The 14,151-nt window shown below is 38.3% G+C and overlaps 1 protein-coding gene across 13 annotated transcripts in view; it reads left to right on the top strand.

Annotated features, from left to right (window-relative positions):
• The window catches only part of LOC124112986 (roundabout homolog 2-like), a 519,019-nt gene extending 514,208 nt beyond the window's left edge, over positions 1-4,811 (top strand). For all 13 annotated transcript variants that reach the window (XM_048398286.1, XM_048398287.1, XM_048398288.1 and 10 more), the window contains one exon: positions 1,109-4,811. In XM_048398286.1, coding sequence (XP_048254243.1) covers positions 1,109-1,123 — 15 coding nt within the window. In that variant the 3' untranslated portion in view covers positions 1,124-4,811. The remainder of the gene's footprint in view (positions 1-1,108) is intronic.
• The last annotated feature ends 9,340 nt before the right edge of the window (positions 4,812-14,151 follow it).

The following is a 14,151-nucleotide window of genomic DNA, read 5'->3' as shown; positions in this document are numbered from 1 at the left end:
AAATGGTGACAAGAATATTTTGACAAGAATTGAAGTTTGAAAGCTGAGGAAAAGAAATTTTAGAAAATGATTCCAATGAGCTACGGAAAGTCTTCCTTTTCCAACGTTTATCCCATTAAAGTGAAAGTTAGACAATGTTTGGCAATCAGAATCAGTCGTACAGCCTGTCATTAGGAATACACCTTTGTTAAGCTTTTAGAGATTGCATGATTTGAATTTTTTTAAGACTTTCCGATCTGGGAAGTGACGCTCTGAATTGGTCAGATGAAAGGTTGTTCTGAAATGACCTATAATGTCATGTTGACAGATCTTAATGTAGTGGTTGTGAACACTATGATATGATTTAATGAGATAGCTAATAACGATTAAATCAACAGTCGTCCCACAGGATCAGGAGGATTTAAACTCCTGGTTTTCTTCAGGTATTGAATGGTGTTACACACTTAGGACTACCGGTAGCTGGCCTCTGGTGGTGAATGTTTTTCACATAGCTGTACAATCCATTCTATCACATGAATGAGCTTATGAACCTTGTGTACATGTGGTATTGTTGTGTATAACCACTCATATCATCATGCAAGCTTCCTGCATATCAGCGAGCATATTGTTCATTATGTATATCATGTATATCATGTATATCATGTACATCATATAATCTGTTATTTCATTTTCTGATGCAATATTGTTAGATAACATATTTTTCTGTTCAGTTCACTAATTCCCAATTACTCTTTTGAATTTAGTGCTGTAAACAAATGTTTTATGCAAGAAAGTTCAGCATAAATATACTTTTGCTATTTCTTCATCTAATTCAAAATCTGTCCTGAACTTTTGCTGTAAGTAAATAGTCATGGATGGAAATGTGTGATGTGTCAAATATATTTGCATGCCACACTTTGCAGATGTGAATTTGTGTTCAAACCTTTGAAAGTGCATGCAATTTGCAAACAATTTCCTTCGAGTTGTCTAAGTTTTGTACACTAAAATGTGATGATCGAACCAACAATCCAAATGTACAGTTCATAACAGATGCTGTGTGTTGTTTGTTGTTTCATAACAGTAACAATTCAATAACTTTTCATAATGAAGTTTTTCCTTTATTTTTCAGATCCCCATAGCATAGAAAATTGACGTGGAAAGTGAGCTTGGTGAAATGGTGAAATGACCTGAGATGGCTGTAGATCACTTCATGCTAAATTGCTACAATGTCTAGCTGGTGGAATGTGGATCTAAAGAAATTGTGTGTGTAGATGCAGGAGATTGCTTTGTAACCATAGATGACCATGTATGGTTGGCATGGCAACGTGGCAGGGTTGTCTTGCATATGCTTCATGTGATAACCGCTACAGTGGTATCTGTTTCCGTGACACTGCATGACTACAAGGATCGGCATGACGACAGTGTCGGACACAGGCTCTGATCCTTGTGTCCAGGTGGTTATCTGTAGACTAGCAACATGGCACTCACATGCCATGATCGATATGTGGAAAGAAGTCAGAACTAATGCTAGCAATATAGTTGGTTGGTATGCTTTTGATTGGCAATATGTCAAGCCTCAGATTCTGGAGAACCTGCAACCAGGAAGATCCATGAGAGCTGTCTTCGTCAACAGTCTGGAGAGGTGATCCATCAGTTCTGGTGCTAGATTTCATCCAAGCTGGGTGGATCCATCAGAAACAGACCATCATGGCTCATGTACCGTGGGAGAAAACTCAAAACACCAAATTACCTCGGCCAAAAGACATTGATCATGTATCCATGAATGTGGTTCCTGAGGACGAACTGGAGGAAAAAGAAGCACATTTCATACGACAATTTATAAACTGATATATTCCTGTGCATATGGAAAGGGAAGAAAGTTGTTTTGAGGAATAAAGCAGAGTGCCTGATTCATCATATGGGTTGGAAGTTTTGATTAGCAGTGCTTCACTGTGTGACACACTAACTGAAATACACTGGACACGGTGGGAGTAATGTACTCGTGTGACAGGTGCAATGAAGTGTGATGTACTGCTGTGTTGCCCACAGAGAAACACATCTTCTATCCGGGTTGACATCTGTGTGAAGTAACGCCAAAGGATCCTTCAGAACAGTGCACTATCAAGTACTGTTTAGACAGCAGCTGCCTGTTGTGTGATCGGCCTGTGTAGTAACCCCTAAATATACCTTCCCAACAACGTTAGAACTGTGCAACAAAAACCACAAGTACTGTAGTTGCGCTTTCAAAGTAAATGTACAGGACAAAAAACGGTTTTGTGGGCTCATCATCTGTTTGCTCTGCTATGACCTTTGCCAAGGTTATTGTCGCTGTTAAGTTCATCAGTGCTTGTTGACCTTTAACCATTGACCTACAGCTGTATATGGTGCTAAGAAATCCATTCAGAGCATTTACTGCGATTGACTGTTCACGGAGTCTACTACTACACTGTACATAGTTCCGCATATTCTCCAAGGATGGCGTGTTTGAAAGTGCTAATGGATTTCATAATGCCGTCGAATACATACGGTCGCGTCTTGCCATAAACTATAACAATATTCTCTGGAAACCAGTCCTATTGGATTCCGCATCATTTTTTACGTAGACAGTTGGACATGTATACAATTGGTTGTTGCGGCAGTAGGTCTGTAGTTGCCGCAGCAAGTTTGTTTCCTGTGGACTATGAAGGTATATATTTGCTATTCATTCATCAAGCAGAATTATGGAACCCCGGCATTGTTTCTAGTTCCTCCATTTGATTACCATATAGTTCTGCCCTAGATCTGTCATACGAGAATATACTGATGTATATTTGTGCGGAGGAGCGGTGTTACTGACTTAATTGTATGTATGTGTTGGATATGGCAAGTTGGACTGATACAAGAAAGAGATGTTTGTGCTTTTGTTATACAAACGTTGACAATTTTACCTAGCGACTGCTTTGTGAGTCTATCCTGCAAACAATGTCATCCTTCATTTCACAGAAAGATGGACGCATGTGTCATATCTCTTCAGGAAATGTGTACATATGAATATGCATATTTATATAGGAAACCCTGCATAAATTTTATGGATCAATTCCTGGCGAGTTGTCGTCATCATAATAAGAAACTACATTTTCCCTTCTATTTTATTGATCTCCATTCAATGGAAAGTCTCAAGTATTTATTTATTAGTTGTAGTTACTTTGAGTTTGTAATGAGGTTTCCTGGCTGTGGCTTACATTGCTCACAAACCATTTGTTTTTGACGAGAGTGATGAAACAAATATGATCTGCAGCAAAGCCCAGTAAAGAAATTAAAGTGTTTTTTTTGCATAAGACTACATTGATCAGTATTTTTCAACCATTTATGCAGATTTGACGTTGTCTGTGAATGTAAGGGTACAGATTGTGTATAGCATCTTGTTCTGTGTACATTGCTTGTCTCAATAACTGTACAGCAGGCAACTACACTAGTGTAGGCCAACCAAATGGTATGCATAATAGAGGAAACACTTTATTTGTTGGGTTTAAATCTTACAATTGTTCATGTTATGTAGGCCAATCAAATTTGAATCAACTGTGTACACTTTGTATGTGAAAGTTCCAATTTCGTTTTGTAGGGCTTTGGTAACATGGCTATTCCCAACCTTCACCTTCAAATGTAAGAGATGATCTGCTTAATCAGGACATAAGAAATATCAGATTCAGACATAAAACTGCAATAGTTTCACACTGTGATATTTCTGGTTTGAATATTTGGGATTAGTTTTTGTTTGTTTTATAACAATCCTAAGTCTGTAAAAGTATATGTGCAAGATTGTGTTTCTCATGTACAGAAAGGAACAAGCGTTGCGGAGTATGACAAATCCAATCCTGGAGGAATAGTTTCACAAATGAACTGATATTTTTTAAGAAGGGGTCACAAATCTGACTCTGGTCTAGGAGTAACATTTAATGCAGAACAACATAGTTCATCATCGATTGACAAGTTGAAGACTGAAGAAACAATGTTCTAAATTAGTGTTGTCATTTATCACTTCCCCAGTGACGAGTAGATGGTACAGTTTTGTGTACCTTGTATGTTCTCATTCTTAAAAGCAATATCATTGTGGATTTTATACATATTGTACAGTCATCTGTTAATTTTGTATCTATGTACGTAGGTATTTATTGTTCAATATTTTGTGTGCGTAACCAACGTTGAAATGTAAATACAATGTCTGTATAGTGATTGATAAAAAGACTGGATTTGTAAACTGTCTTTTCTCTGCTGTCAAAATCCTACCACATTTGCATGGTGAAAGAAAAGCAATGCCAAAATGCAGTCTTCTTTCTCTATCTGGATATAAAGGTCTGACATGCTGTCATACTGGTGTTGTTTTTTGTTTGAACTCCAAATGGAAACAAATATAAAAACACAATGGATGGGCAACCACCTTCAAATGACTTCCTAAAGACCAACATGAGTGGTATATCCTCTGTAAACTCTCGACATTTTGGTTAATCAATACTGGTACATATTTACCCGTTCTTACTAAAAATGGTACAACGTGTACCTCTATTCCAAAAACAAATCTGATTCTTCGAGTTGATGTTTCCACTTGCTCAATGAAGCTATGTGTGCTTACAACATTTTCTCTATACTGTATTATACTGAATACTTGCTGCAGCCTCAGTTTCTACTTTCGCCAGTGTCAAACATGTATTTCCTGCAGTCTGCAAATCTTGTAGCTAACTTTAAGTTCTATCAAAAGAATGTCTTGTATCATAAGTTCTGATCTGCCCTGTTCTAATCGCTGACTGTTCTATGTGACTAGATTTGAAGTAAAAGGAGCAAAAATATTGAATTTACTTTGCATGAGTTGTGTTGTTTTTGCTGCAGTAAATTACCATGGTGTCCTGTTGAGGCTAGTTGACAAAGGGTTAAACCTGCAGAGTTTTTATAGTCGAATGCTGGGAGTGAAGATGGTTTGACAAGCAGAGATGACATTTAGCGATAAAATGTGTACAGAGTGAATAGCGGAGTTTTACACGACACACAAGTGTGCATCCAGTGCACACAAATGGAGAGGAAGGACACAGAAAAAAATACTGCTTCCTAAGGGACACACTATACTATCCATTGTACCTACAGAGCATCAAGAGCAGTTATGGATGTCTGCTATTTCATCCATCACTCATGACCACTGTCCACATGATCATTGATACATTCCAGGCTCTAAAGCAATTACCTAAACGTAAAGTACACTACACCATTCATTACCTTACACAGGACCCTCATACTGTCTGCAAGGACCTTAAAATTTGTACTGGGTGTCCCCTGGACCCCTACTTTTGCAAGTCAGGTAAAACCTTGGGAATGTCGTTTAGACATCTTGGGTACTTGCATGACAATCGGCCATAGACAATGAACCGATCTCAAGGCCTGATATCATGGGGCAGGGGATTTGTTTTGGTCACTGCTTTAAAACATACTGTTTTCTGTATAAGGAGCTGTACAAAATATATGATATTTCACAACTCATCACCCCTCCAAATACGAAATGGTTCATGCCTGAGATGTCCACATTATTGGTATACAATGACGGTCATCCAGTTCACAACAATGCGTACGTCTAAGGCCCAAATATATTTTTTTGAGGTTTACAGAATCTTGGCCCAAAATTCAGGTTGGTGCATTGAAATAATCTAAATATAGGAATTCCAATTTCAAATTTAATTATTTTAATATCCTTAAGATTAATTTTCAAAAGGTTTCTATTATAGTATTTTAAATATTTTATTTAATAGAATCAGTAAATGTTGTTTTTGAACATTTTACTTTTTTCTGGTCAGAAGAATAAAAAAGACGCTGCTTTTCATATTCTTCCTTTTTAACATTTCAAATTTTTGGAGTCCATGGGTTTTAAAGTTTTAAAAAATGTCTGGTCTAATCTCCAAATTTAGATACATGTATAAGTGAGTGAGTGAATACTGTCAGCAGAATTGTCTGTGGTCTGTCAGTAATCCACAACATTTTGGGTTCAATGATGCCCAGATCACATTGTCCCCTACATTTATAATATCCTACATATGGTGTGATGGGAACTCGTTCTATTCTAGAACATTGGATTTGACTACTACGAAACATACATTACTAAAGGCGCTCGGTTCCAAACTAAAATATATGATGTCTAATTTTAAAAAAATCAAAACAGAGTAGGTTTATCTCTAAAACGAAGTAGCTGCAAAATCTGTTGCTAATGTAATGTGTATCTCATGGTGCGATTTGGCCCACTATATATACATATGTGTTGCTTTTATATTGAATGATTTGGAGCTTTTCATTTGCCTGGAGAACAGACTTGCATGGTTTGGGCTTACATGCCAACAGGTATTCAGAAAGGACGATCAAGATCATTTAGAAAGAAGGTGAACAAGTGTGTGAGTGGCTAATTTGGATTTAAGCAGCAATAATCCAGCAACATCTGCTGCTATAACACTGTAACAAAAACATACTTTTGGGGGCAGATCATGCCAAATGATCTCACTACTTTAACATTGTAACAAGAATGGCACATGACACCAAATTGCGACAGACCCTTTCTGGGGCACATGACACCAAATGAGCTCAGTACTATAACATTAAGTCTTTGAAAGCATTGATAAGTTGGAAGAATACAATGCATGACACTTTTATGCTGATAGAAGAAACAATAAAGTAGTTGTTTTCCAGAAACAAATGTGTCATGTTTTCATACCACAATAGACAGCCTCCTTGGTCTAGTCTAGTCAACTCCATGCACCTGGCTATATAATTGCAATGATCTTGGATGCAAACTTAAACCCCGAATTCACCTCACCTCTTGGTGAGTTTTCACCCTTCTTGGGCAGATTACACCAAATTAACTCACTACCACAACATAAGCAGTTGGAAGTTGGAAGAACATCAACAAATAACATTTTTTATGGACCAAAAAAATTAAACTTGATATCTATAAACAAAAGTGTTATGTATTCATTGTAACAGAAGCAGAACTTTCTATGGCAATTTACAAGCAATGAGCTCACTGCTGTAATATTGTAACTATTACATCAAGAAACTCTTACTTCAAGAATATAACAAAAACCGACTGTCTATGGCAGATTAAACTCCCTTCTATGCATTGTAACTGTAAATCTTAAAAATTAAATGAAAGGTCTCCAAATCAAATATATTTGGTCGTTTGGTCGAAGCACAGGAACCTGTGGGTCGAAGTCCATATTATCATGGCGTTGCGTCACGACTAGTTGACAGGCCAGTCTTATTATCGCAGGCGTCACCAGGATATTTCAAAACGTTCATGCCTGATATGGAAAGTTATTTTCTACCTACCTGAATGTCGTAATCCTTCGAAATAATTAAAAAACATGTATTGTTTCGGCATCCGCTGTAACCATGCCGCTCACGTGCGCGCGTGCGTGCTCATGGTAACGACTAAAAACTGCACTGTGGGTGTTGTGACATCTCCTATATAAGGTGATCTTGGTTGTGACCTGTGCAAACTGCTTAGCCTATTGATCAATGATCGCAATAAATCGAGTAACTTAATAATTATTCGTCTAAAGCGGAGATTTCTATGTTACAAACACTTGTTTGTATTTCCTCTGTGATCAGGACCGGCTAGATCATTATAGCAATTACCTCCCTTCTGGTACGCCGGATGCCGAGCCCTGTATATGTTCTTTAACGCCACACTCAGCAATATTCCAGCTATATGACGGCGGTCATTAAAAAAATTAGAATCTGGGCCAGGCAATCCAGTGATTGACATCATGAGCATCGATCTACACGAGTCAGCGAGCCTGACCACCCGATCCCATCTGTCGCCTTTTACGGCAAGCATGGGTTGCTGAAGACAGTTACTAACCCCGGATCTTTTATAGGGTCGTTTTGGTGAGGTGAAATGGGGCAGGTGATATGATATTGTAAGGTATGTTATCATGTTTCAGTGTGAAGAGTGGGTGGGTATAGTTTTACGCCGCATTTAGCAATATTCCGGTGATATCATGGCAGGGAACACCAGAAATTGTACTCATGCGGGGAATCGAACCCGGGTCTTCGGCGTGACGAGTGAACGCATTAATCACAAGGCTGCCGCCCCGCCCCTCCCCAATAGGAAGAAAACACAGATATTGAAGGCCACGCTGATTATTTTGTTTACTTTTGATGTCAATAATGATACTTGATTTGGTAAAGAGTTATACTACACGGAGCACAATTCTATAATTTAAAGCTTCATTAACACCAATTTACCAGAGACAATGAGGAAATACACCTCAAGTAAATAAAAGCGATGAAACACTTTCCACTTTCTTGCAATACCAGTCGGTTGCACGATTCCGACTATACCATGAGCATGTGTTTATGAATCACTATCAATACTGATGATACCGGGTGTTTCGCGAAAAGGTGAGCGTATCCTGCCCCAGGTGGCACCCGTCACAAACACATGCGAAGGCAAGTCAATTATCCACCTGAAATAACACGTCACATGTCTACCATAAAACGTTGTGAAAGCTTCACTGAGGTTCCATGTTGTAAACTTGATCAAACAACTTCTGAGCAAGAGTTGTATGACGATCTTTGAATTCTTGGTAGAAATTAGGCCATGCTCGATTGTATCTCAAAAGTTTAGAAATGACTGACCGATCTCAATCAAGTAATTTCCTAATTCATGGTTGCCCGTGAAGATCCGGGGTAGAATAGGTCTTCAGCAACCCATGCTTGCTGAAACAGGCGACTAACGGGGTCGGGTGGTCAGGCTCGCTGACTTGGTTTGATGCATGTCATCGTATCCCAGTTGCGTGGACTGATGCTCGTGATATGTAATCACTGGCTTGTCTGGTCCAGACTCGATTATTTACAGACCGCCGTCATATAGCTGGAATATTGCTGAGTGCGCCGTTAAACAGCAAACCAACCAACCAAACAAACAAATTCGTGGTAGAATTTAATTTTGCCAGCCTATAAATCGGATCACTCTGCTTTATCGTTAACACTTTCTCTATACGAGGAGTACAGAGGAAGCATTTTGTCTGAATTGGACGAACAAATTAGAAAGGGAAAAATAAGTGAGTGAGTGAGTTATTTCAGCTATATCATGACGAGAGAAAGTACTACATTCAAAATAGATATAGTTAGACCTATAGGAAATCTGTCGTCGAAAGGCTGTAAAATAACTAGACTTATCACAGATTTTATTTAAAACTAGTTTATAACCACAAAAATATATCACCCTACATAAGAATACATGTACATAATACAAACGAGCTAAAGATCGCCAGCCACTGAAGATAGATCACCACACTAGGGACCATTTTGCTACCTGCATGGACCCTAGCAGGAGTTACACCATCCCTTCAGTCGCTGACGATTGTACGTAATTGTAGCCACAATTAAAATGTGAATTACTCTACGTTTAAAAGCGTAGAAGATTTAAATAATTTTTGAATGACATTGACTTACAACTTACAAATTAAAAGAGATGAAGAACGGTTTCAACAAATTTGAATTCAATGACTAATTAGAAATAAAGACTTCAAAATAGATTTGTCGGCTAAAAATAGAAAAATAAGACAAAAACGCTCATACAAAGTTTTATAGATAGAAGTGGCGACATAATCACAAATAGTCAATCAATTCTCATACAACAAAAATACTTTTTATCAGAAATTATTTTCGATGTAGATATTTACACCGGATCAAGCTGGATTGACTACAACCAGGTTAAGAGACTCGTAATGAAATATTTGCATATATACCTCTCTTCACTTGGCTGTAGTCACTCCAGCTTGTCAGAATCCACACAGAAACGTCGCTCAATGCGTAAAAACAGAAGTTGTTTTCCATAAAGTTTTACGTTTTCTTTTTCCCTCACGAACTTCTATAGAATGCCGATCAAACAGTTAGAAACAATTTTCATTAAATGATGAATCAGAAGGAGATATCACCGGATGAAGCGGTAAACAATATCAACCCTCCCTGCCTTGATAACGCTGAAGTAGATTATTTTTAGTATAAAAATAGTAGAAGACTTATCCAAAGATGTTAAATAAATTTAAAACAACGAAAGTCCTGGACTAGACGGAATTCCTATAGACCCTCTGAAAGATATTCTGGAAAGATTTCACAATTTGGTGTGTAGATTTATTAATGAGTCTTTTGAAAAAGGATCACATATCTCCCGCAATGAGCAGAGTTGTAAGAACTCGTATTTCAACATCAAATAAAAACAGAGGGTTGTTAACACGGCCTATTGCTCTTCTTAAGACTTCTCATAAATGTTAAATACTTGCACAGCTAATATGAAACAGGTTTCATATTATTAATAATAGACCCTTCAGCATTATCAACCAAAATATGCATTCAACTTTGAAGGATCTACTGGCTGCAACACATGTATATCTGAAATGTGAACATCTTAATACATTTCGGCTGGAGAAAAACAACCTTATAACTTACCCTTCCCATTCACAATTGAATGTTTTGTATTTGATAAACTGTTTTGTTGTCATCCCCCAACTATTCTGCTGATACACACTGCACCACCCGCCAAAGATATATGCATTTATCGGGCATTAAGAGAAACAAATTGTCATTTGATTTTCCTAATAAGATAAGGGGCGGCTGGGTAGCCTAATGGTTAAAGCGTTCGTTTGTCACGCCGAAGACCCGGGTTCGATTCCCGACATTGGTACAATATGTGAAGCCCGTTTCTGGTGTCATATTGCTAAAAACGGCGTAAAACCTCACTCACTCACCCACTCGAATAAGATGGTTGTTGATATATTTAGAGCAGAATAATATATATAGCTGAAAACTAAAAAAACAACTAATTCAATTCCCCCAAAATGGAGACCGTTAATAAATGGTCTTACTACCAATAGAACGTAACGTGCCATCAACGTTGTAACCACATTGGATTTGGTAAAATGGAGGTGTTCATTGTTCACCCTGTTCAACAATACACTGCTTGTCATCGTGAACCATTGAAGCGTAATAAAATATTAAGACTATGTCTATATGTGGTTGTCTGTCTTATAGATGATTTCCCAATTGTAATGTGCTGAATTGAAAAGAAATGATCAGCTCTATTTCGTGATGCATATGAATTGGAATTTCGAGCAATATTCCATAAGATTAAGCCTTTGGGGGTCAACATGATACATTACATAACGGTTTGTTTCAAGTAAATACTAGACTTGCCATTTTCATGTGTTTGCGACGGGTGCCCACTGTGGGATAGGACATGCGCATCACGGAGAGCTACACCCCCCAACCACCCCCCGTACTCCCCCACCCACCCCCACCTCCCCAAAAATAAAAAAAATAAAATCATATAAATAAATAATTAAATAAAAATGAAATAAAATAACCTCTATAAAACCCAAACTAAATTATAAAAATTCTTCAACTTCAGCTTGTATATTATTCATTTTTGTGTCATGCAAACATAATAAGCACTTCACGTCACCATGAAAAACAAATACGAGGCACTTCTTTGCTGCGAGTGAATGTATTAGAGCTGATTATATATGATATTATAGTATGAGGTGAGGTGAAATCGGGGTTTAACGTCGCGTCCAAGACCATTGCAATTATATTGCCACGTGCACACTTTCTCAAGCATTATGCTAGTACTAAATCATTGTTACAACCAGAAAACTAGTTATGCATATTACAAGATAAAACTCTGTTGAGAGCTCTTTGTAAATTTAGAATATCTCTCCATAACTTCCTTGTCAATAAATATCGTAGAACCAAGGATAGTGATTTTGTAAATTGTATATGTTCTAACTGTACCAACCAGGAGATTGAAGACGAGTTTCATGTTCTTTTTGTATGTGAAAAATATAAAACGTTAAGATTAAAGTTTCTACCTAATTTAGACATTACACACAAAGACAATCAATGAATGATCAATTTGTTGAATTCTACCAATAAAGAAGTTATCAAATCTTTTGCAATGTATTTGAAACATGCACTTAGACTTAGGATTTAGAATGTAGTATACTATGTTCAAGTTCACGTTGATTTCTATGTATCTTCTAAAACTGAACTGTACTATGGGCCATATGGCCTTGCATATTGAATAAACTGTCAGTCTGTCTGTATTGTATTCTTCCAACTTAGCAATGCCTTCAAAGACTTAATGTTATAGTAGTGAGCTCATTTGGTGTCATGTGTCCCAGAAAGTGTCTTTGTCACAATTTGGTGAATTTGGTGAATTTTGAACAAGACCCAGCTTTTTTCTGGATCTTTTCTATGTTACTTGTACATACTTCATGTGTTTGTCCTTTGTCCACAAACATGCTGCAGTTCAAATGTTTTGAACATTTTGTACTACATAATCAAGAATTAAGACGTTAAATATCCATTATGCTTCTACAGTGCGCTTAACATTCGATTGGTCATATTCACCAAGCCAATTATCACGTTCATCGTTGCCCACGCCGGGTACATTATTCTCCCCAAATTAGGCAATGATTGACATCATGACGTACAGAGCCAACTTACCTCTGGCGTGAAACTTTTACCAGTAAAGTATAATTCATTTCAAAATGCACTTCACGTTGTACATATTACACTTTTGTCTCTTGATGTATGATGTAAACATGACATTAATCTCTCTCCTTCTGTTGGTCATTGCTGGGGTCGGGTAGCCAAGTGGTTACAGCGTTCGCTCGTCACGCCGAAGACCCGGGTTCGATTCCCGACATTGGTATAATGTGTGAAGCCCATTTCTGGTGTCCCCTTCCGTGATATTGCTGGAATACTGCTAAAAGCGGCGTAAAATCAAACTCACTCTCTCACAAGTGTCTGCTTCAATTGTATTCTTACAAAGACAGGTAATCTTCAACTATTTGGCATACACATGCTGCGACATTACTACTTTCGACAAATCACTGGTACCCATAGTGATCGCTGAATGTCTTCTGTCTGCCTGCTCTGTGACACTCTCTAGACAAGGAGGAAAGTATGTATGTTTGGCCATCCACATCATGCCAATTAGGAGAGTGCCAGCGTCTTCTGGTGAGGGTACACATGGCACTGTAAGTTTGTATTGACACTCTTTTGAGTTACTTTCATCCTATTGCTGGCAGTACTATTGTTTATGAGTTTCTGTGCAGGGTACAACGTCAGTGAATGCTTGGTTCTATTGCTCCAGCTTCATTCCCGCGGCTCCAGCCCTCAGTTTATGTATTTTGCCACTTTGGAGGTACAATCGAGCATCATCTTTGTACCAAGATTTCAAAGAGCGCCATTCGACTCCTGCTAAAAACTGATTTGATCAAGGTTACAGGATTCAAGGCCAGTTTGTTTGTTTGTTTGTTTGTTCTTTTGTTGTTTAACGCCGCACTCAGCAATATTCCAGGTATATGACGGCGGTCTGTAAATAATCAAGTCTGGATCAGACAGTCCAGGGATTGACATCATCAGCGATCCGCGCAATTGGGATTACGATGACGTGCATCAAACCAAGTCAGCGAGCCTGACCACCCGATCCCGTTAGTCGCCTCTTATTACAAGCATAGTCGCTTTTTACGGCAAGCATGGGTTGCTGAAGACCTATTGTGCCCTGGATCTTCACGGGTCTGTGGCACATGTAGTGAGATAGTCCAACAGCATAGGACACTGAGACATGAGAATGAATCTGACGATATCTGTAATGGGAGGGATAATTGTGTGAAGGAGGATATGAAGTAGTTTCTGAACACAGAACCGTATGAACAGTAACGGCCTTTCTCAGTTTCTCAGTTACAGGGGACTAATTAGTCTGAACGTTCACGTGGTTATCAACTAACGGTTACTCTCAGGACGTTGTCTGACAGGGGACTAATAAGTCCGAACGTTCACGTGGTTATCAACTAACGGTTACTCTCAGGACGTTGTCTGACAGAGGACTAATAAGTCTAAACGTTCACGTGGTTATCAACTAACGGTTACTCTGACAGGGGACTAATAAGTCTGAACGTTCACGTGGTTATCAACTAACGGTTACTCTCAGGACGTTGTCTGACAGGGGACTAATAAGCCTGAACGTTCACGTGGTTATCAACTAACGGTTACTCTGACAGGGGACTAATAAGTCTGAACGTTCACGTGGTTATCAACTAACGGTTACTCTCAGGGCGTTGTCTGACAGGGGACTAATAAGTCCGAACGTTC

The sequence above is a fragment of the Haliotis rufescens genome, unplaced genomic scaffold (genome assembly GCF_023055435.1).
Source record: "Haliotis rufescens isolate VD_foot unplaced genomic scaffold, xgHalRufe1.0.p SCAF_18, whole genome shotgun sequence".
NCBI classification, from domain to species: domain Eukaryota; kingdom Metazoa; phylum Mollusca; class Gastropoda; order Lepetellida; family Haliotidae; genus Haliotis; species Haliotis rufescens.
This window is presented reverse-complemented; position numbering and strand designations above follow the sequence as displayed.